Consider the following 22,045-nt stretch of genomic DNA (forward strand, 5'->3'; position numbering starts at 1 on the left):
CAAGTAGCCATTTTGCACCAGCCTTGTTTAGATAGTTGTTAGGACTTACAAACATTATTCTATTGCTGGTATTAAGTTCCCCAGAAATGAGTACTATTATTGTTTAAAAATTTCTGCTAGTTCATTAATGCTGATTACCAAGGTGCTATCCATTGTCCATAAAGATGTTATCACTACTGTTTCAGCTATAAGAAAAGAACACATTACCATTCAGTTTTATTTGGTATTTATAATCAGTTATAATTCAAAACTGGCATTAATTCTTACTAGTTTTCTTTGCCATAGTATTCCAGTGACAGCCCTTCCCTCTAAGATATGTAGGGAAAAGCCTCAGTTCCATTTTTATAGGTAAATGATTGTGGTTCTCCTATCTTCCCAACTATAGTATTGTATGCAATACTGGTAAAGACTACATGTTAAATGTTTCTTGACTGAGCATTCATTGTGTGGCTTTGTTATTTTATAAAGGAGTTTATATTTGGATCCTGTGTTTTCAGTCAGTGTATCATAGATTCAAGTCCACAGACATACTAAACCATTTTTCAACAGTCAGTTCACTCTTAATATTTATAACATCAACAAAATGAGTCACATGAAGGTTAGTTAGACTGCAGAATCCAACTACGATTAATTCAGTAACATTTTTATTTTACTTAAGTTTACTTTATCTTTCATTTGTTAATCAGATCAGCAAATTGATTAAAGGATCAGGCCCAAAGGCAATGATAGTTATGGGCATGTGTAAGGGGGGATGGACTCTCCAGCTTCATAGTTCTTTAGCACTTGTAGCCAGCTAAAGAGAAAACCTTACTGCTGCCATGTCCCTAGGATATCTCAGTGGTGAGTAGGCCCCCAAACCTTGGGGATGAAATGACTACCTCACATACTCATGACTTGAACACATGGCCACAAGTGTGCAGAGCAGAGTTCCTACCTGTTCCTCTTTTTGTAGGACAAGTCCTGACCTGGGTAGTTGTATCCCCATTAAAAAGTGAACATTGTCCTGATCTTTTGGGGGGAGGGAAATAACTTTCCAGTAAATATTACATTAACTATTGTACTCTTTCTTTGAAATCTTAATAGATAAAAAGAGAAACATCTGTAGTGCACCCACAGGTGTAGCTGAAGTAGATATGGGTTCCTTCCTACCTGACTCTGGTGACACCCCTATAGGCCCAACACACCAAGGTGACAAGAATGGCAGATTTTATTCCAGGTGACACATCTAGTTTAAAAGGCAATAGCACAACCACAAACTAATTATTTCAACAGTGCACCAGTTAGCAATAAGGCAAGGTGAGATATGCATGCAATGAAAACGTACATTCACCCTCTTCCCCAGAACTCAACAGAAAAAGATCGAGACATTCAAACATGCACAAAGAAGGCAACATCAATGAACAGTAAAGCTTTATAATTCAGCAATACAAACACAGGAAAAATGCAATGTCATTAAGCAATAAAAAGTCATAATACAACAATACAGATATGAAAAAATGCAATGTCATTGAGAAGCAAAATTCTTGAAGGCAGCAGTACTAACACGAACAAAATGCAATGTCATTGAACAATGAGGATTTATAATGCAACAATACAAATATGAGAAAATGCAATGTCATTGAGCAGTACTAACACCCTCAACCCCCTGGATCAAGTCTAAACAGACCAACTATGAAACACTCTATTATACCCTGTTCACTGGCCAGTGACTACTTACAGTCTTGCTGCCAGCATGATGGGGCCCAAGTTGAAGCTCATATGGATCCCAGTTATTTGTAATCTACAAAGAATTTGGGGGGGGTCCACAATCTTATAACAATATAAAATGACTGCCAGAGCCTCTCACCACACCGTCGAGAATATCCTAGTGACCAGGCACTGTGGTTCCTTTAATGAGAAAAGTAGAAAAATCACTGCCAGAACTCTGGTAATCATCTATGGCTTCTCTGTACTAGGCCCAAAGGAACTTCTTTTCTTGCTGAATCATATGCAGGCATGGAAATACTAGTTTCAGACTTCTCTCCTGATTCCACAAAATACCATCATCCAGGATTTCAGCAGCAGACAGACACAAACTGCTACTTCACTTCCCTGTCTCAAAGCACTAGAAAAGAAAATTCAGTCATGCTGCAAAGCCCTTTTTCCTTTCAGCTACCATATTCAGTCTTCCCCTCTTTTGGCTAGTATCTCAGTCCCCTTTCACTTTCAAAATTCTTTTATATCCCTGAAAAGGAGCTCTACCTTGTGGTGTAATGGAAAACTACAGTCTATTACTTCTACAATGAAATACAGTGGGAGCTACACATCTATAATTTAAAAATAGACTATTTTGATGATAAACTGAACACAATCCATTTGTATTGACTGAGGACTGGGAATTTTATTTTTCCTTCAAAATATTATGTTTCAGTAAAAAAGTCCCACTTCAAGCTAGTGAAAAGGTGGCATTTTTATGACTTAAGATATGTTTATTTATTCAATTGTAAAGGGTGATGCCTGTCATTATGTAGTGCCACTATCTGAAAGGACACTAGAATTATGGGCAGCATGATATATTTATAAGCACAATTAATTAAAAATCTGTGTCAAAGATATTGTAAAACATCACAATAGCACTGATGTTGGGAGTACAACCATGTAAACTATAAAAATTATAGTTCATCAAAACACATATATTAAAACATTACTTATAAGCACCTCATGAAAGTAACAGCTAACAATTTTTTTCAGTCTGAGTTATAAAACATTTTATTTCATGAATCTGAAAGGAAATGACAGGTCTGTTTTGTGAAGCTGACTTCTGAAAAAAGACGTAGTTGCAGATTTTAATCCCATTTATGAAGAAGATTTATATTAAAGTTATTAGGAAAGACATAAAACATGGGATCTATATCAAAGTGCAAAAAAAACTGTACTGAAGCTGAAGCAGTTACACCATTGACTCAGAAAGATCATCAAAGTCATGGTGAGTCAATGTATGATTTTACTGCTTAAATATGATGGTAGATAAATCATCCTCAAACCTCTCCTTAAGTCTGTGTTTATTTAACTTCATCCAGAATGCCAGTTTGCAACCCTTTAGCATACCCACCCTGGCATATGCTGTAACGAATCTGGAGATGATCTATCCTGTGACACAGCATGGCACATCACAACATCTGACACTCTGTGCTAGCTGCATTTACTAGAACATAGTTTTTGTGTTTGTATCTGCCCTGTAGAGCTATAAAAACTGCAAAATAGCTTTATCAGTATTTATTTTTATTTGCTGTACCTGTTCACCGATATGCTAAGCTGTTCCTATAATTGAGCACTGAAGCACAGCCAGGATTTTTGATGCATCGATTTGTAAACTAATAATCAGAGAATAGCCACCCAACTGGTAGAGACCCACACTCCCCATAGAAAGTGCATATTTCAGGACAACAGACCTTTTAATCCTTCCTACAGTGAAAATAAATTGCATAAGAATCTCTGGCTGCACCCCTTGGCTGACCCTTCATCATGTTGTCAATGGAACGTCAGAGTACTAGGGGTGACAGTATACTGAGACACTCTAGTGCAATCTGATGCTCAGGTTTCCTGCAGTTTTCTAAATTCTACTGAATGCCTTAAAACTAGCCTTTTTGGTTTTCTTTCCTTTTTCAAAAGAATTTAGTGGCACAGAAAGAAAAGAAAGAATGTTTAGTTCAGAAGTTAAGAAATTAAAAATCTCCTTCAAAGATATTGTAAAATACCACAACTGCAATGATGTTGGGAGTATAAAAAAATGCGTAACTGTGAAAATGAATAGTGTTTTGTTTAAAAACTTACATGAGAAATGTAAATTGGCTTGGAGGATGAAAATAGTGGAACGAGGACAACAATCAAGCAAGGAGAATATTTGGAGTTCAATTAAAAGTTGAAAGACTATAAAGATCTTTACAGAAGGTGGAAATTCATAATAAAAATTATGATAGTCTGTTTTATGATGACCCATAACAGAAAAAAATGAGAAATAAAGAGGATGAAGTACTAAATGAGAAGGGAATGCCTCCATACATGTATGGTGTTGTCATGTCATACACTGGCAGGTAAAGACTAAGAGAAAGCAGTAAGACCAGAATAAGAGGGACTAAGGTAGTACTGAGTCTAGTGAGAGGTAGGAAACCTAAAGTCAGTTATTGTTTGTGAGAGGTAGGAAACCTAAAGTCGGTTATTGTTTAAGTATCTCTGCACTCAGAAATATTGGCATTGCATCACTAATGAATGTCTGATACAGTGACTGGAAAAAGTTTCCTGTGAAAATGGATTTTTTTTACTATGGAAAATACAATGATGTACTAAGTCAGTTGGATAGTGATGTAAACTGTTCCAAACTAGTATATCTGGAATTCTAAATGTTAGTATTGATAACACTGAACTCAAGCAAAAAATGCTTTAAGTTCTATTATGCAGACAACAGACAGCAGAAACAGTTGTGAAACAAAGTGGGTAGTGTATATTGGCAGTTGCACCCACTGTCCGCCATTCTACAAAGGGAAAACAGAAATAATGCTAAAGCAGAGAATATATGAACACATGAATGACATTAGAAAAAAAAAACAAGCAATAGGCATACCTTAGAATACCTTAATGCGAATTATACAATGACCCCCCATTAATATTCCAAAATGTGCACGCTGATTGGTCAGCATGCCCATTGTAAGTCCGACTTATACTAATGGAAAAGGTCCGGTCGCCCAGACTTTTTCCATTAGTATAAGTCTTGACTTTTTTGTGTTTTTGGTAGCAATGGAGAATAGAAGAGCTCCGTTGCTGTAATCTCTCTATGTTAAATGAGTTTAACAAAGCGATATATCTTAAAAAAAAGCAACGGAGATCTTCCTTTCTCTGTTGCTTTTTTTTAAAGATATCTCGCTATGTTAAACCCGTTTAACATAACGAGACACTTTTAAAAAAGCAACGGAGATGTTCCTTTCTCTGTTGCTTCCACACACAGCTCTGATGTACTGCGTAAGCATATGCATGCACAGTACATCAGAACTGCCACAGAATACCTGATAGCTGCAGAAAGGCAGCACGGAGGCATTATACAATGCCATTATTTAAGAAAAGTAAGTATTTTTTTTCTTAAATAATGTCATTGTATAATAGCAATAACCCACTTCTGGGTGTGGGTAATGCTGGATTTACCCACGGTTGTCTTTGTTTGGCCACTCGGGCTTCGCCTTCATGACCAAACCACACCAACCGTGGGTAAATCCAGCATTACCCACACCCAGGCGTGGGTTATTGCTTAAATATTTATTCTTTGTTTTGGAGGTGGTCTCTATGGTTATTAGAGGTGGATGGTGGGAGACACACATAGAATACTGTGAGCTTTATTGGCAAATTATCTTGGAAGCTAACAGACCCCCTGGCTTAAATGATAATGTATCCCAGGCACCTGTTTTAAAGTTAAGGTCAGCTAGACTATGAACTATCTGTGTAGACTTTCTCTTTTTTGACATTCACTTTTGATACCTATACTTTGTGCCCATTGGAAATACATTTTCAATTTCTGTATTTTTATTTTCAATTCATGTATTTTCATTTTAAAGAATGAACATGCCAGTTTCAAAGTGTTAATAGTGTTAACAGTATTCATGGTTTTAGCTTTCAAAAATATGTTATTAACAGTTTAGCCACAGGAGGGTGGTATTTATTAACAAATGACAAGAGTAAGTTGCAGGAAAATCTTTAAATTACTGTTTTATTTTTCTGTGTTTGTGAGGATTTATATATATATTTTAAAAACATTTTGAATACAAGTGGATAATATATGTGTAGTGGAAAATAATATTGTTTTGAAGTTTTAATGAATATTAATATTTTTAATGTATTTTTTACACTTTATACAGATGTATTTGTATTTTGCATACTGATTTTGATATGAACCCTAAAGATGATTATGTAAAAGGGGAACACAGTACTTGACTGGTTTATTGAAGTATAAAAAGGTTTGGTATTCATACACTTGTGTTTTGCATCTGAGGAAGTGTGTTTACGAAAACGTACTCTATGTGGAGCATTTATGTTTTTATTCTGCAATTAAACTACAAAGGGACTGCTTCTAGCGTGGCACAGTGTTTCCTTGGTTTATTGTTTGCTGGGTAATTTTTCCTCTTCCTTGAATTTATAAGCATCTAAAGTAATATGGTGGATGTTTTGTGCATTTGCAGCAGTAGTGGCAGTGTGTAGAGTACTGTAAGGTAAGTAAAAGGTATATGTCCTTTTCTCCACTGTAGTGTGATCCTGGAGTTAGTATATATAGTTGAGGGGGTTCGGGGGCATGGCCCCCCACATTGGGGTGTGTGGTTGGTGTAGCCCCCCCCCCCCACTTAGTTTGGTTCTATATTGTCCGGTTTCTGTTAAGAGTATAAGTAAGTAGTTTTTAAGTTCTGGAAAGAGGTAGTCATTAATGTTATGAGTGTGTTTGTCTATGGTTTAATATTTAATCTTTTGAAATTTAGCACTGTAAGCGTTTGGTGAAATAGGTTCATAGGTTCATACTAGGCTATCTGCCCTAGGGCATTTATAAGCCTAGCCAGAGTGTGTTTGGCTTTCGCCACCCATTTTAAATTAATTTTGCTATGCCCTTTTTCGAGGTTAGTATACTGTGCCTCTGTCTAACAGTGACACAGAAGTGATACCCGGGGTAAACCTACGATCTCCCATCCACTCATCAAGATTCCTCTTGAAGAGAGTCAATGAGGGACTCTGCCTAACCTGGACTGGGATTTTATTCCAGAGTGAAGGGAGGCTCTGGGTTATGAATCTGTCCCTCCAGCATGTCCTATTTATTTCAGTGCTGAGGTTCAAGTCTCTCGAGCACATAGCTCGATGGGATTTGGATTTTCTGAGGTGCAGCATGTCCATTAATTCCGGGTTGGACATGGCTTTATACGTCAGGCACAGATCGCCTCTGAGCAGGTGGTATGCCACTGAGTAGAGCTGGAGTTTCTTTAACCGGCCAGCATATGGCATCTGTTTGAGCCCTTTGATCCTCTTGGTGAGGTACTTTTGGGGTCTTTCCAGTTGCTGCAGGTGTCTGGTAAGGTACATCCCAAAAGGGGCATTGTACTCAATTATGGGCCTGATGAGGGATGAGTAAAGAGGCACGATGACCTCCCCTGATCTAGATGTGAATCCCTTCATGATTAGGTGGGCTATATAAAATGTTTTCTAACCACTTTGGCCACATGGTTGTCAAATGAGAGATTGCTATCAACTTGGGTCCCCAGGTCCCTAATTACTTCTTCTGTACTTAATGGATTACCACCTATGTGGTAATTTGTGGGCACTTTGTTTTTGCCAAAGGGGATGACTATACACTTTTTGGCGTTTAGCTTGAGGCCATGGCTCTGGCACCAGTTGTCTGTTTCTATGAGGCCCTTTTGGAGGATGCTTGTGTCGGCTGGAGAGTCGATTATGGTGCCCAGTTTGCAGTCATCTGCGAACTTGGTCAGCCACAGTCCTACCGTGTTGGCCTGTACCTCCAAGAAATATATACCGAACAAGAGAGGTCCCAGGACTGAGCCTTGTGGGACGCCACTTGTAACTGGTTTGGAGTCTGACATGGCTCCAGCAATGTTATGTCCTTGAGCCAGTTTGCAACCCATCTAGTGACATAGGGGTTTATATTTAAGCTGGTGAGCTTATCTATAATGCCCGAGTGGGGTATTGTATCGAAGGCTTTTGCGAGGTCCAGGTAGGCTGTGTGGACCACCTTCCCCTCGTCAATGGCCTTGGTGACTGTTTCAAAGAAATTGACCAGGTTTAAGAGGCAGGATCTGCCCTTAACAAAGCCAAACTGGGTAGGATCCAGTGTCTTTAGGTCCCCAATATCTTTACTTATGAGGTCCATGATGATCCTTTCCATAGCTTTGCAGACCAAGCTAGTCAGGCTTATGGGGCGATAGTTTCCAGGATCCGTTGAGGCACCGCCTTTGTGGAGAGGGACCACTGTTGCTGTACGCCACTTTTTGGGTACATATCCTGTAGTAAGGCTGAGATTGAACAGTAGTTTTATGTTTGGGTTTAGCTCTTCTTGGAGTTCATGTAGGATGCAGCCCGGGACGCCATCTGGTCCCATTGATGCTGTGTTTTTTGCTTTGGAGAGGGCGGCTCTTACCTGAGCATCTGAGATGTCAGGGGGGCAGCACTCTGCTGGGACAGATATTTGCCCTTTGGTGGGAGGAGAAGTTTGCTGAACCTGTCAGCTAGGATGTTGGCAATGTCTGTGGGTTTGGTGTATTTTTTGTCATTTTGGACTAATTCTGAGCATATCTGGGAATTCCCACCCAGGTTCCTAATATAACTAAAGAAAGCCTTGTGATTATCCTTAGTGTCCTGTGCAATTTTTCTCTCGAAGCTGACCTTAGACGATTTTATGAGTGCCCATAGTTTTTTGCTAATACTGATCAGAGATGCCTTCCCTTTTTGGGATTTTCCTCTATCATGTAGTAGCTTCCTCCTTCTATTGTATAGTTTGTTTATGGCTGGGGTCCACCAGACAGGACGCCTGCCTTTGGAGGATTGGGTCTTGGTTTTATTTGGGATTGCATGATCCATGCATTCCTGAAGGTGTTCATAGAATGCGTTTATAAAGGATTCTGTGGTCTGGGCCGTATTTTTCACAGGCCCGGGGGCTTTGAAGGATTCCACCTCGGTTTTGAGGAGTGTGAAATTTGCCTTAGAGAAGTTTTTCACTGTGGTTTTCTGGGCAGAGGGTGGGGTCGGGATGTGAATATCCAGTGAGATTAGTTTATGGTCTGATCTTACCAGTGAGGGATACACTTCTGGTCTGGAGCATAGAGTCCCCATGTTGGTGATGATCAGGTCCAGTATGTTTTCCCCTCTTGTGGGAGTGGTAACATGTTGTTCCATAGCATTTGAGTTTATAAATTCTAGGAACCTTTGGGCTAGGGTGTTGGAGCTAGAGTAATGCTCCCAGTCTATGTTTGGGTAGTTGAAGTCACCCAATATAATGGTGTTTGGAGAGACCTTCATATTTTCCAGTGTTCTCAGGAAGGCCGAGTGGGGTTCCTGGGTTTGGGAGGGTGGTCTGTAGCAGGCTATAAACTGGAAGGCAGTTTTACCCACTGTTAGTTGCACATGGATAGTTTCTGATGCTTCATACTGTGCCACCAACCTGGAGGTGTGGGTATCTTTGGCGAATATTGATACTCCCCCTCCTTTTGTGGTTCGGTCCAAGTTTTGGGGCCGAAAAGCATGGTATGAGATATAACCTGGTAGTGCTGGGGTGCTCTCGGGAGCCTTGAGCCAGGTTTCTGTTACTGCACATATATCGATGTTCTCCATGCTAATGAGAGTTTCGAGTGCATGCATCTTGAGGTTTAGACTTCTGGCGTTGAGTAGCATTACTCTTAGTTTCTTATACCTTGTGATACCTATGGAGGTGGGTTTGTCTTTTGAGCCTTGCCTAAAAAAGGCACTATGGGGGGTAGCAAGAGCCTTTGCCAATATCCAAAAGCCCAGGGGTGACAGGTGCAAGCCGTCCCTAGCAAAGCATCGTGGCTTGTCGAGCATGTCATCCCAGGCTGACAGGCATTGGATCCCCTTTGAATGACACCAATACTTAAGCCAATTGTTGAAATTGATCATCTTGTCTTCATATTGTGGCATCATTCTTGGTGTGGGTAAGATGCTACTCAAGGTCAGGGTCATACCGGCCTGGGCTACATGCTCAGAGAGCTCCTCTATCTCTCTTTTCATGTAGTCCAGGGAGGTACGTCTCAGATCATTCACACCAGCATGGACAATGACTGAGTCATATTTGTACTTGCCTTGGAGTGACCTGAGTGCTTGTGTTATGTGGCGGATCCTAGCGCCTGACAGGCAGCTCACCGTGAACTTCTCCTTGTTCAGCCTGGTGAGCGGGACGTCAGTGTGCCTAACGACAGAGTCACCTATTACAAGTGTATCAGGTGTGTTGTTTAGCCTTAAGGGCTGTGACTGTTTGGCACACTGGCTTTGTGAGCTATGTGTTGCATGTGTTTTGTTTTGGGGTAGCGGTTGCTTGAGATTCAGTCATATGAGTTTTCAGAATTTTGAAAATTAGGTGATTTGGTCTCGGTGAAATGAAAGTCAGTCAGATGGGTTTTAGATGATGTGAAGTAGATGACCCATATATATATATATATATATATATATATATATATATATATATAGAGAGAGAGAGAGAGAGAGAGAGATGTAGGAGCATCCATTGAAAGCACCAGCTACTGAAATGCTATTGATTAAACACAACTTGTTGAAAAGAAAAAGAAATCCACCAGCACTAAGTCTTGTTTATTATATATGCTAATACCAAGTTTGGACTAAAATGGGTAAAGGGAAATTCCACAATCCCCATTGTACTTCGATCTTGCAGAGAAATACAGCTGGTATGTTTGTTCAGATGATTTTTGATTAGCTTAGCAGGATTTATCCAGGTTTGACAAGTTGTCTGTAACATATATATATATATATATATATATATATATATATATATATATATATATATATATATATATTTATTTATTTATATATATATATATATATATATATATATATATATATATATATATAGCTAAATATACATAAATATAGATATACATATATAGGCTATAGATAAGTGGTCAACAATTCAAATTTTGGAATAGAAAAAAAGCTAGTTTGGGTGATGAAAAATCAGTTGATCAAACGTACAGGGTTTTTTCTGTGTGAGATGTTGGTACAGTGGCGATAGGGAAATTTAACCTTTCTTTATTGTATTGCAATCTTCAGATACTGGACCCAACCTAGTTTGATTTTGTCAAAGGCAGCTCATGTCTACTGAACGTGGTGGACTTCTTTGAGAAGGTCACTAAGGCAATGGATGAGGGCAAAATGTGCATACTGCCTCCCTTGACCTAGCTAAGGCATTTAATACAATACCCCCACCTGGGCACTGTAAACAAACTCATCAAATTAGAAATAAACCTCTGTGTAACTGTCTGATTAGAACCAGGAGGTTAGTATTGGAGACACCACCTCCACAAAGAGGCCACTCATCAGTGGAGTCCTCGAGGGATCTGTGCTGGTTCCACTCCTCTTTGGCATCTATTTCTCTGAAGTCAAGGCTAAGGTCAAGGGTGTCTGGCTTACCAAGTTTTTAGGTTATTGCAAGCTAGATGCAATCACAGAAATCTCCCAAGATACAAACATTTTAAAGGAAGGTCTAACACAGAAAAATGACTGATTCCAAAGCCATGGATTAAAACTCATTGCAAAGAAAAACATAATAGCACCTTTTGGGATGTTAGCCACCCAGGGAGACTACCTCATCTCTAAAACACCACTAAAAGTAGACAAAGTAGTCAAGGATTTAGGGACACATGTAGATAGTAACCTATTTTTGACCAACACGTGCCTAAGGTAGTAAGAATATTATTCTATGTCTCTCATTTTATAAGTAAGAACATGGCATGTAGGTCCAGAGAGGTCATCTTGCCACTGTACTCAGCCCTCATCAGGCACGTTATTGAGTATAATGCTCTCTTCAGTATGTACCTGACCAGGCGGAATGTTTACAGAGGTTCCTCACAAAAACACTACAGGTTATAAACATAATGCCCTATGCAGATCAACTCAAAAGTCCTGTCCCTATTCTCTGTTTATTACAGACAGCTGAGAGGAGATTTATACCTGCTTATAAGCTATCCTGGATCCCACTCTGATGGACCTTTTGCATATCTAATAAATAAATTGCATCAGAACTTCTAGATCCAAAGATTTAAATTTTGATTGCAATTTAAATAGGACATGTTGGAGGGACAGGTATGTATCTCAGAGAATTCCTATCCTCTGGAGTAGGCTTCCCATCAATATGAAGCAGAGACCTTCCCTAACCCTTTTTAAGTGTAACCTAGACCAGTGGATGGGAAACTGGAAATTTAACCCTGGTCTGACATCTATGTCTCTAATGAACAGAGGCAGCAGTTAAATCATACCTTCGCTAACATACACCCCTTTAAACAACCTCTAAGGCAAAATAGCCCATGGGATACATTTGAGGTTGCATAGCTAGGCTTTTAAAGGCTCCAGTTGTCATTAGTCTAGTATATACTTAATACTTATGAAACTATGAACAAACCCCCTTACTGAGGGAATTAAAGAAATATTTCTGAGCAGACAGATGATTGTAACTTGGCCTCGTATTTTTAAATACAGTTTATACAGACAAGTTATATCCACCATATTTCACGTTTTCTTAAAAACGTAAATGCTATGCTTTTTATTTAGTTAGTTAGTTAGTTAGTTAGTTAGTTAGTTAGTTAGTTAGTTAGTTAGTTAGTTAGTTAGTTATTGTTGGAGTAATGGATTTATGGGTTTTGTCTTACTAAAGCAAACAAATATAACTCTCAGGGTGCGTGTAGAATATTTTATGGTGAAACCATCAGTGTTGCATACAAGATAGCATCTTGTGATTAGAATATCTAACTGCTCATATATGCCAACCCCTAAGAAGTCACTGGAGCATGGACTGCCATAAGGGTGAATCTATTCCATCTAATGTTATTAATACCATATGATGTCATCCTTGTATGCATGCCTGGTAGTTCAGTATTCTGGGAGAACATGGTGGAACAGTGTGATCAGGTTTGTGATTGTAAGAATATTGGAAGCAGTCTTACTCTGAGTTCTATAGGATGTGGGTAAGTACATAACATTCCTTGATATCCCCTAAGAATGCTGCACCAGCATACAGGTGTGTCATGATGCTACAGGTAGTTGTGTCAGGTACTACAAACTGCACCCGTATCAGTACCATGGCTCCCACTGAGCCCCATGCAATTGTATGATGAAAAGAAAGTGGTGTTACTCCATAAACTGTCAGGATATTTGGCAGTATAGCATGGATATCTCAGTGAATACAGCCCCAAGTCACAGAATATATTTAGGTGAAAAGTATAAAAGGATATACAAGGCAAGAAAGTGATAGTGATAGTGATTGTGATTGTGATAGTGATTGTGATAGTAATAGGGATTCATATGCTGCAAAGTTGATTAGAAACAATGTACTGTGTTACTGACCTTGGGGTATCTCTAGGGAGGTAACATTTGTGGGAGTCAGGGGTAGGGGATGACAAAGTGAAGTCACATTTCTTCTGGAGAAGGAAAATCACAATAACATACACCTGCACATGGCTTCATGAAGGAATGGTGCTATATCTATGCATTAATGTCATGGGAGGGCAAAAGACAGTCATTATGACAGCATGATGGGTCAGGGATGGTGGTTGATCCATGGAATTTGTTTACTAGGGCTCTAAGGCCAGCCCTGTTACTGCTAGATGGCTCATTCTCTGTAGATGACACCTATGCAGTGTGCAGATTGGTGGACTTCACTGATGGAATAATTGTCATTGGCATGTGTATTTTTTTTTTTTTTTGCATGCTGCATGGCTTTCTAGTTTGGTCTCTGTATTGCAGTATTGCACAATTTGCCTGTTTGCACATTGGTGCATGCCCTCTTCTGTTATCCCTCAGCAGTTGTCCAGCCTAGGTACCTGCTTCACAAAGGCCTCTATAGTGTGAGTTGTAATGTGATTCACATTTATGAATCATGCTCATTAATAGGCACATGCAACACTTCCCAAATGTTACACTGTGCACACTTGCATACTATGTTTGTGAATTCCAGTACCAGATTGTAGCAATAAGAAATTACTATGGTGGCCTCTTCATCTAGCTTGCAGTTATGAAAAAATTTAAGTAAATTGTTGCTATTATGTGCAAGGTGTATATAATGTGCATACATATATATATATATATATATATATATATATATATATATATATATAGACATACACACATACATATATATATATATATATATATATATATATATAGCTAGACTGGTTATATTTTATACACTGATATGATAAAATAAGCCAAATGTTGCCTCAGAAACATAATGTTTAAATTTAATGGAATCAAAAGAAATGCTTGAAAATATAAGTAACAACGTTTGTCATGTAAGTTCCAGTTTGTAGTTTGAATGATATAAAGTCTTTTCTTACTAAACAGTGCAAGAACTACACCTTTAAAATGAAATATTATTTTATTTTACAGATTCTTATGACACATTATGCCGTTACATTGCCAAGCAGAGTGATTCTGTGGTTGTATCTGTGCAGTAAGTTTTTGTTTCTCTTGTTATCCCTAATTTTGCCCTCACCCACCCACCCACCTTTGCTACTCATTTATGCCAGTACAACTGAATATTTTGTTCTGAGGGAAAAAATTCATGGTACTTGTCATTTTCTAGTTAGGCGTGAACAAATTTTACAAACATAGAAAACCAGCAGCAGACATAAAAGTTATCAGCTTCCGTGAGCTTCAACCTATAGCCAAGGGTTTGATTCCTTCAGTCTCTATTTGCCTACTATATAACTCTAAGCAAGCAAAATAGCCAGGCACTGCTGCCACGTTGCCCCTGAAAAGGGGCATCTATCTATTGGGTTTCTGCATTTAATAAATGAATAAAATAAAAAGAAATAAGAAAAAGCTATAAATGCAATATGGCATATGCCAGATGAGACTTGAAAGGCAATAAGCGTTAGCAGTGTTTCATACTCTGTCTACAAATATAGATACTTTGTGAGACAGATTGTTGTTAATAGCTTGGTTACCTAGGAACATCATCAAAACTAAATCTTTACCTTTGATATTTCTATGTGCCATACATATAAATAAAAAGTGTGGCAGAAAGAAGTGTTTAACTGCTTTTAAAGCAGTTCACTCTTCCGATGTATACTTCATTTCTGCCTCTTGTCTTTTTTTTTCCATAGCTGGTAGTACATGGATCACATAAATCTCCATGCACTACAAACAATTATGATTAGTCTCACTAATGTTATGTCTTTCGGCTTTTCCCAGTTAGGGGTCGCCACAGCAGAACTCCAGTCCGTTAATGATTGGAGTAGATTTTTACGTGCCGAGTTGCCAGCTCTGATGCACAACCTTCAACGAAGGTACGCCCATTCACGCATGTCTCCACACAGAAGATGCTCTAGCTGAGAATCGAACAGGACAATATCTTACTGTGAGGTGACAATGCTACTGCAACACCACCACCGCAGTATTGGTCTCACTAATCATAACCCTTATTATGTGTTCTTGACATGGATGCAAAAATTCACCTCTCAAGCTTCACTATTTGAGATGAATGCCTTGGTATGCATGTCTGAACACAAAATAAGTTGGTCAGAATTAGAGATCTGTTCATAGTTCTTTATATTGGTGACAGTCACAGTATAAGACAGCTCTGATGTAATTATGCTATAAGAACTATGTGCCTAGCGCAATACAGTTATGGCTGTCATTATTTTTTTTATTTAATTTACAGGTAAGCACTCTGTATCAGATAGTCCTTTTGAAGTCATGACCAGTGCAAAAACAAACCAGCAATAGTTTAAATAGCATCACATGTAACCAATACAAATCATTGCAAATAAATCATTTAAAAAAAAAAAAAGTTCACGCAGTACAAATGACAGGGATTAAATTACGTTTTCAAAAGCTAATGTACTGGACTGGCAGAGCAACAAATGCATTTTATGTACTAAAAACAGACTAGACTGAGCCTTAATGGCATTGTGGTTAGACACATCTATCAGTACAAATAGGAATCCATAGTGTGGGACCCAAACAGGGATGGCTGGTGCACAAAGGGGTGCCTGTGGTAGGGGGAGGCATAATGGTGGAAGAAGAAGAAGAAGCAGCAGCAGCCAACATCAGGTTTTAAGAGGGAACAACTTCTGAAGTAAAGAGCCATGTATCACATGAAAAGTTTAAATAAGAGAGATGCAGTTAGATGAATGGGCTATAGGGAAATAGGCAGACAGTGAGCTTTTCCTAGGGTGAGGAAGTGTGTGGTGGACATCCTCTATCAACAGGCTTTACAACAAAAGGAAGAAACTGTTGTCCAAGGGTAAAAAAGGCACAAATTCCTAATTGGAAAAACTCCCTCCTTAGCTTCAACAAGCAAATTAGATTACTAATGGAGACCTCCAAAGCCAATTATGAATCAACACTACCCTCCAAAACAAAGGCTAGCCACAAAGCCTTTTTCAGTTACGCTAGACACCTTCATGGCAAAGCATAGGTTTGTTCTGAATTAATTCTTAATGGTACTACTTACTCTGATCCTGTTGACTTGGGCAACCTGCTAGATTCAGTGCAAACTTCACCCCCTGTCCCCCCCAAGGCCCATTCGACATCCTTGATACTTGCCCCGCACCTCACTTCTCCATAGATCAAGTGTTAAAGGCCCTATCCAAGGCAAAGAACATGGCTTCCATGGGACCTGATAGTATCCCTGGCTGTATTCTGCACCATCTCCAGCAAGAACTAGCCTTGCCATTGAGCAATTCAACCTTATTCAACCATAACTTAAGTACAGGCTCCATTCCAGCAGAGTGGAGAACTGCCATTGTCATCCCTTTGCACAAAGGTGGTGCCACTACTGACCCTGGAAACTATCGCCCCATTAGATTGACAATTCTGATTTGTAAGGCCATGGAGCATATTATTATGGACCTCATAAACAAGGACATAGGCAATCTCCAAGCACTTGACCCCATCCAGTTCGGCTTTGTCAAGGGCAGATCTTGCCTGTTGAACCTGGTTGACTTTTTTGAGTCTGGCACCAAGGCACTGGATGAGGGAAAGTCAGTACATACAGCTTACCTTGACTTAGCCAAAGCCGTTGACACAATCCCCCACTTGGGCATCATCAAAAAGCTAACAGAACTTGGCATAAATCCCTATCTCATCAGGTGGGTGGCCAACTGGGTCACTGACAGGACCCATAATGTCAAAATAGGTGCCACTACCTCCAACAGCAGACCTGTCACTAGTGCTGTCACCAAACAATCTGTCCTGGGATCCCTATTGTTTGACATTTACTTCTCAGAGGTCCAGGCAAAGATAAAAGGCCTGTGACTGACCAAGTTTGTGGATGACTGTAAGTTTGGGACTGTCTTTTACTCTCCAAATGATGTTAACATACTTCAAGAGGGTTTCACAGCAACAAATGACTAGTGCCAAAGTCATGGCCTTAAGTTAAACGCAGAAAAATGTATTATCATACCATTCATCAAAAACACAGCCCCTAATAATTACCACATTTGCGGCAACCCCCTAAGCACACAACCTATGGTGAGAGACCTGGGTACACAAGTTGACAACAATCTCACATTTGACCATCATCAGAAAAGCCTTTTACTTGGTTCTTCTCATAAGTAAAGGAATTGCATCCAGATAAAAGGAGGTTACTACCTTTCTGTACTCCTCCCCCCTCATTAGGCCAATAATTGAGTACAATGCCCCATTTGGTATGTACGTCTCCAAACCCCTCACCAACTGGAAAGGCCACAGAAATACCTCACAAAGAGAATCCATGGACTCTAACACCTGTCCTATGTGGACAGGTTCAAATCACTGTCACTCTACTCTGTATCATACAGATTGCTCAGAGATGATTTGTATCTTGCCTACAAGGCAATATCAGACCCTGCTCTACTGGAGATGCTCCATATCCGTAAGTCTAACTCCTCGCGTAGTACCTGATTGAAGGGCTTAAATCTAATATGTGACATTAACAAAACCTGCTGGAGAGAAGTTCGTCTCTCAAAGGCTACCCCATCTCTGGAAACGACTCCCCATACATGTCAAACAAAGTATGTCATGGACCCTCTTCAATCACAACCTTGATGAGTGGATAGGCAACCACAAATTTGTCTCAGGGGTTCCACCTTTGTCCCTCACTGACAAGGGTGACAGGTGCTGATTGAGGTTTCTCTGTTGGGGATAAACTCTTGGCTAAGCTTGTAAGGGCCCCAGAGCCATTAGCCTAATGATCTCCTATGATCATATGACGTGTGAAATGGAAGGCCCTATTTATAGGTTCATAGGTTGGTACTAGGCTATCGGCCCTAGAGCCTATACAAGCCTAGCCATAACAATTCCCTGGCTATTTCTTCCCATACTATTTACTTCCCTGGACCCCTGTCTAGCAGGGTGACTGACATGATCCCCGGAGTGAATTTCCTATCTTCCATCCAATCATCAAGGTTCCTTTTGAAGAGGACCAAAGAGGCACTCTGCTTGACATGTATGGGCAGTCTATTCCAGAGACTGGGGAGTCTCTGGGTCAGGAACCTATCAAGGGTACCTGGAGTACTTCGGTACTTGGGGAAGAGGCTCCAGTGTTACTGCAAGCCCAATGCCTTTAGCAATGACATCTCTTTCCTTGGTTAAGGAGATCATGAACTCTCTGTAGCAGGTTTTTAGAAGTGACTCACTGTTGTTAGCAGTCCAGATAAATGCTCATGGAAAGGAATAGATGTCACTGAATATATACTCATTTGAGAAGTGATACCTGTTTGGTAGCACCACCTAGTGGAGCAGAGACATTAATGCATGATTATCCCTCTCTTGGACAAGTAAAGTTACTGTGACTAGCTTTTCATACATTTGTTTCATCATGGCTCATCAAACCCAGTGCAGTTGTATTATGTGGCACATGGACGTGCTCAGTTTTTTTCCACAATTGTGCAACCATAGCTTTTATAACTAAGGTGGTGTGGGGTGAGTCCACAACATGGGACTGCAGAGGGGCTTGCTTCCTTATAAAAAGCATTTTTGTGTGTTTTTTAAAACTCTCAAGTTGCATTTTTTTGTTATCGGAAAATCAATGAAACATAATTCACTGTACAGTGATATGATGGAACACAAAAAAACTTACAGCAGTTAGGGCTGGTGGCTACCATTTTCAGGGTACAAAAAACATGGATTTATTTTATAGAAAATGAACTTCTGAGGAGGACATTTTTTAAAAAATAAAAGCAGTCATTTAATAGTCATAACCACAGATTATCTTGTTTTTAATTACAGCAGTAAAAAAGCTTGTTTTTTATCTGTGCATAAATGTTTTCCTTACATGTTCTTTCATCTGAAATGCCTGTACTTTAAATATGTTTAGACTACATGAATCTCACTTTTGTAAATCATTACCTAGGATTAGAAATGTTATGACTTTTTTAACAAATTGTATATTATCTCTGTATTTTTCACTGTTCTACTACTTTATTTACTTTTGTATAACTATTGTAAAATTGCCGGTATCCTGTGCAGCTTTTCTCCCCGGGCCTCCACTGAAAATGGGCTCTTCCAGGCCCAGTGGACTATCCCGGTCATCAAACTGTAATAAGTAAATAAATAAATAAATAGTAGATTTTTCCAAAGATGAAGGAGTAACATTACCACTCTGTACCAGCATGCTGCTAATGGGTGTAGTGGGAGTTATAGTGCTGAAAAATAACTGTAAATAAAAGAAGCCCCCAAACATAACCCTGAGGTACATGTAAAACAATGGTGAGAGGAGAGGACAGCATCCTAAAACTTGACCTGTCGCTGCATGTCATACAAGTACTGTTCATAAAGAGGGCTTTAGTAGCATACCAAATAAAATGCCAATAGTTGGTCTAATTTCACTATGGTACCTCTTAATGAACAACAGGAGACTAGGGAAGGTTGTGTGACTCTTCCAAGAAGTGGTCCCATTTTCTGTAAGAAGACTAAAGTTGGATCAGGGCGGCAATGTCCAGTGAGCCAGTGAGTATCACATTAAAGGCACCCATAATGTGATCTGAATTATCAGCAGTATTACTGAGGGAGCAGTTGAGGAAAAGTATAAAATTATATCCAGTGAGATTTTAAAGATCCCAGTATCTGAACAACTCAGTATAAGAGACAGGACTAGGAAGACACTCCAGAGCAAACCAGACCAAAAAGTGATCAGATCATGAGAACAGTTCCATCACTATTCCAGAGGAGACCACTCCCAAATAGAATATTATGTCTAATGAATATCTGTGATTATGGTTTACAGGCATAGATTTATAGGTTCATAGGTAATAGGTAACTGTTAAGTATTAGGTCTGTGAAATCATTGGGGCACCTATCTTGTTAACTGACTTGCACAGATTCTTGTAGTAGACAAATGGAGGCTGACAGAATCAAAGCCTGGAATACTGGAAGACAAAAAGCAAAATAATGTCACCATGTCCAAGTTATTTACCACTGTGAAGAGTTATTGCACTAGTTAGTTTTAATAGGTGACTTTGGATTAGTTAGCTTCAGTGGGTGACTTGGTTTGTACTAGTTAGCTTTAGTAGGTGACTTTGTTTAGACTAGTTAGCTCCAGTAGGTGACTTTTTTTGTACTAGTTAGGTTCAGTAGGAGAGTTTGTTTGGTTTCAGTATGGCAAGACCAGCAAGTATCCACCCAGCCCTCTGAAAATGCCATTCCAGTATCCCAAATAAATAAGGGTTCTCAGGTGTAAACTACCCAAAAGTGAAAACAAAGAAAACTGCACAACAGAAATTGTCATCGATAGAGCCTGTTCATTCACAGAGAAATCTAGAAATCCAAACAAAATCCAAATCCACATATATCCCATGGAATGCCCATATATCCAGGTGCATGGGTAAAATGAAGGATAAAAAGAAACAGGTTTAAAATGGTAGCAAATAAACCCAAACCATCAAAGGTGTATAATGTTGGAAATGTAAATAAGAATGCATAAAACATTATTCAAACCAGCGATTTGGACTGATATTGAGGCAAATCCCAGTCTTGCTGAAATAAAAGGTTAAATTCAAATACAATAAGTATCAGTGTAATAGTGTGGTCAGTTAAGTTTCTGCAGAAATATCAATGAAAGAAAATGTAACGTATGAAACCTGCAGCTATTTTCCAAATGACATAACTGCATCACACAAGCATATAGTACTGTACTGGAGGAAAGGTAATCAACCACCACCATCTTAAATTGTCTGTATTTGTCAGAGTTGTTTAGGAAAGGTAAAATGGGAAAACATGGTGGAAGGAATAACAATCAATGCAATTAGAGGATGGGAAAAGTGCAACAGTCTGGTATGAAACATATCTGTCGTAAGAGATATAGGTGGACTGGGGAATGGATTGCTATGCAATGTTAAGTCTATGAAGAAGAAGATAAACTTACTTCAGGCTGACTCAGAATGTGAATATATAGCTGAGATTGCTAAGACTTGAACAGTAAGACTAGAAGACAATGTTACGTTATTGTATAACTGAAGGAGGTGACAAAAAGAAGTGGGGTAACAGTACGTGCCCTTCCAATGCTTGTGATAAGGCAGGTCATGCAAGTAGGACAGAAATATAAAGTCATGGTACAAACCAGTAATACCGACACATTTAGGTGGGTAGAGGACACAGAGGATAATTGCTGTGCAATGATCTCTAAAATTGCATTACAGACACAGCTATTTCCACTGTAATGTTCATTGTGTCACGTTTCTCCAGTATTGTAAGTGCATCTCTAAATTTACAGAATACATGGCTCTACAACATAGTGAGTGGATCTCTAAATGAACAGATTACATTGCCCTACAGAGTGCAGATGCATTTTTTATCAGCTGTGGTAAGGTTACAGAGACCAAAAGAAAATAGCATTCTATCACTCAAGTATTTCAAGAACCAACTATGTTAAAACATGAAAATTACTTTTGAAAATAAATCATATCATAACTGTACTAAAAAATAGCTAAATTCAAATATTCATTAAATGTAAACTTTTTTTAAATGAGCTTTGGGTGATTTGTCAACCTACAGCACCATCAAGTGGTACAATAACATATAGTCCATTAATTCAGTAAAGATGAACAGAAAAAATAATAAAATGCAATTATAGTGCAGTGGAAATGCAGAAAACAATGTTTAAGTAACCTGCAAACAGTGATTATTACTATGATTCCAAGCATTCAATTTAGTCCTAGATGTGAGTGCTCCAAATGTAACAATCCATTTTGTCATTTACACTGAACGAAAACTTTAAATCAGTTTCATCTTTGATTCATGTATGAAGTTTATAAGTTTATAATACCATCTAATGTTGAATCCACAGTTATTTAATACATAAAGTAGA

The 22,045-nt window shown here is 39.0% G+C and overlaps 1 protein-coding gene across 1 annotated transcript in view; it reads left to right on the top strand.

Annotated features, from left to right (window-relative positions):
* The window catches only part of AADACL4 (arylacetamide deacetylase like 4), a 217,702-nt gene that overhangs the window by 144,570 nt on the left and 51,087 nt on the right, over positions 1-22,045 (top strand). The window contains exon 3 of the mRNA XM_044061728.1: positions 14,143-14,206. Within this exon, the coding sequence (XP_043917663.1) occupies positions 14,143-14,206 (64 nt within the window). The remainder of the gene's footprint in view (positions 1-14,142; positions 14,207-22,045) is intronic.

Source organism: Protopterus annectens, chromosome 2.part0 (assembly GCF_019279795.1).
Source record: "Protopterus annectens isolate FY-2018-M chromosome 2.part0, PAN1.0, whole genome shotgun sequence".
Classification (NCBI taxonomy): Eukaryota; Metazoa; Chordata; order Ceratodontiformes; family Protopteridae; genus Protopterus; species Protopterus annectens.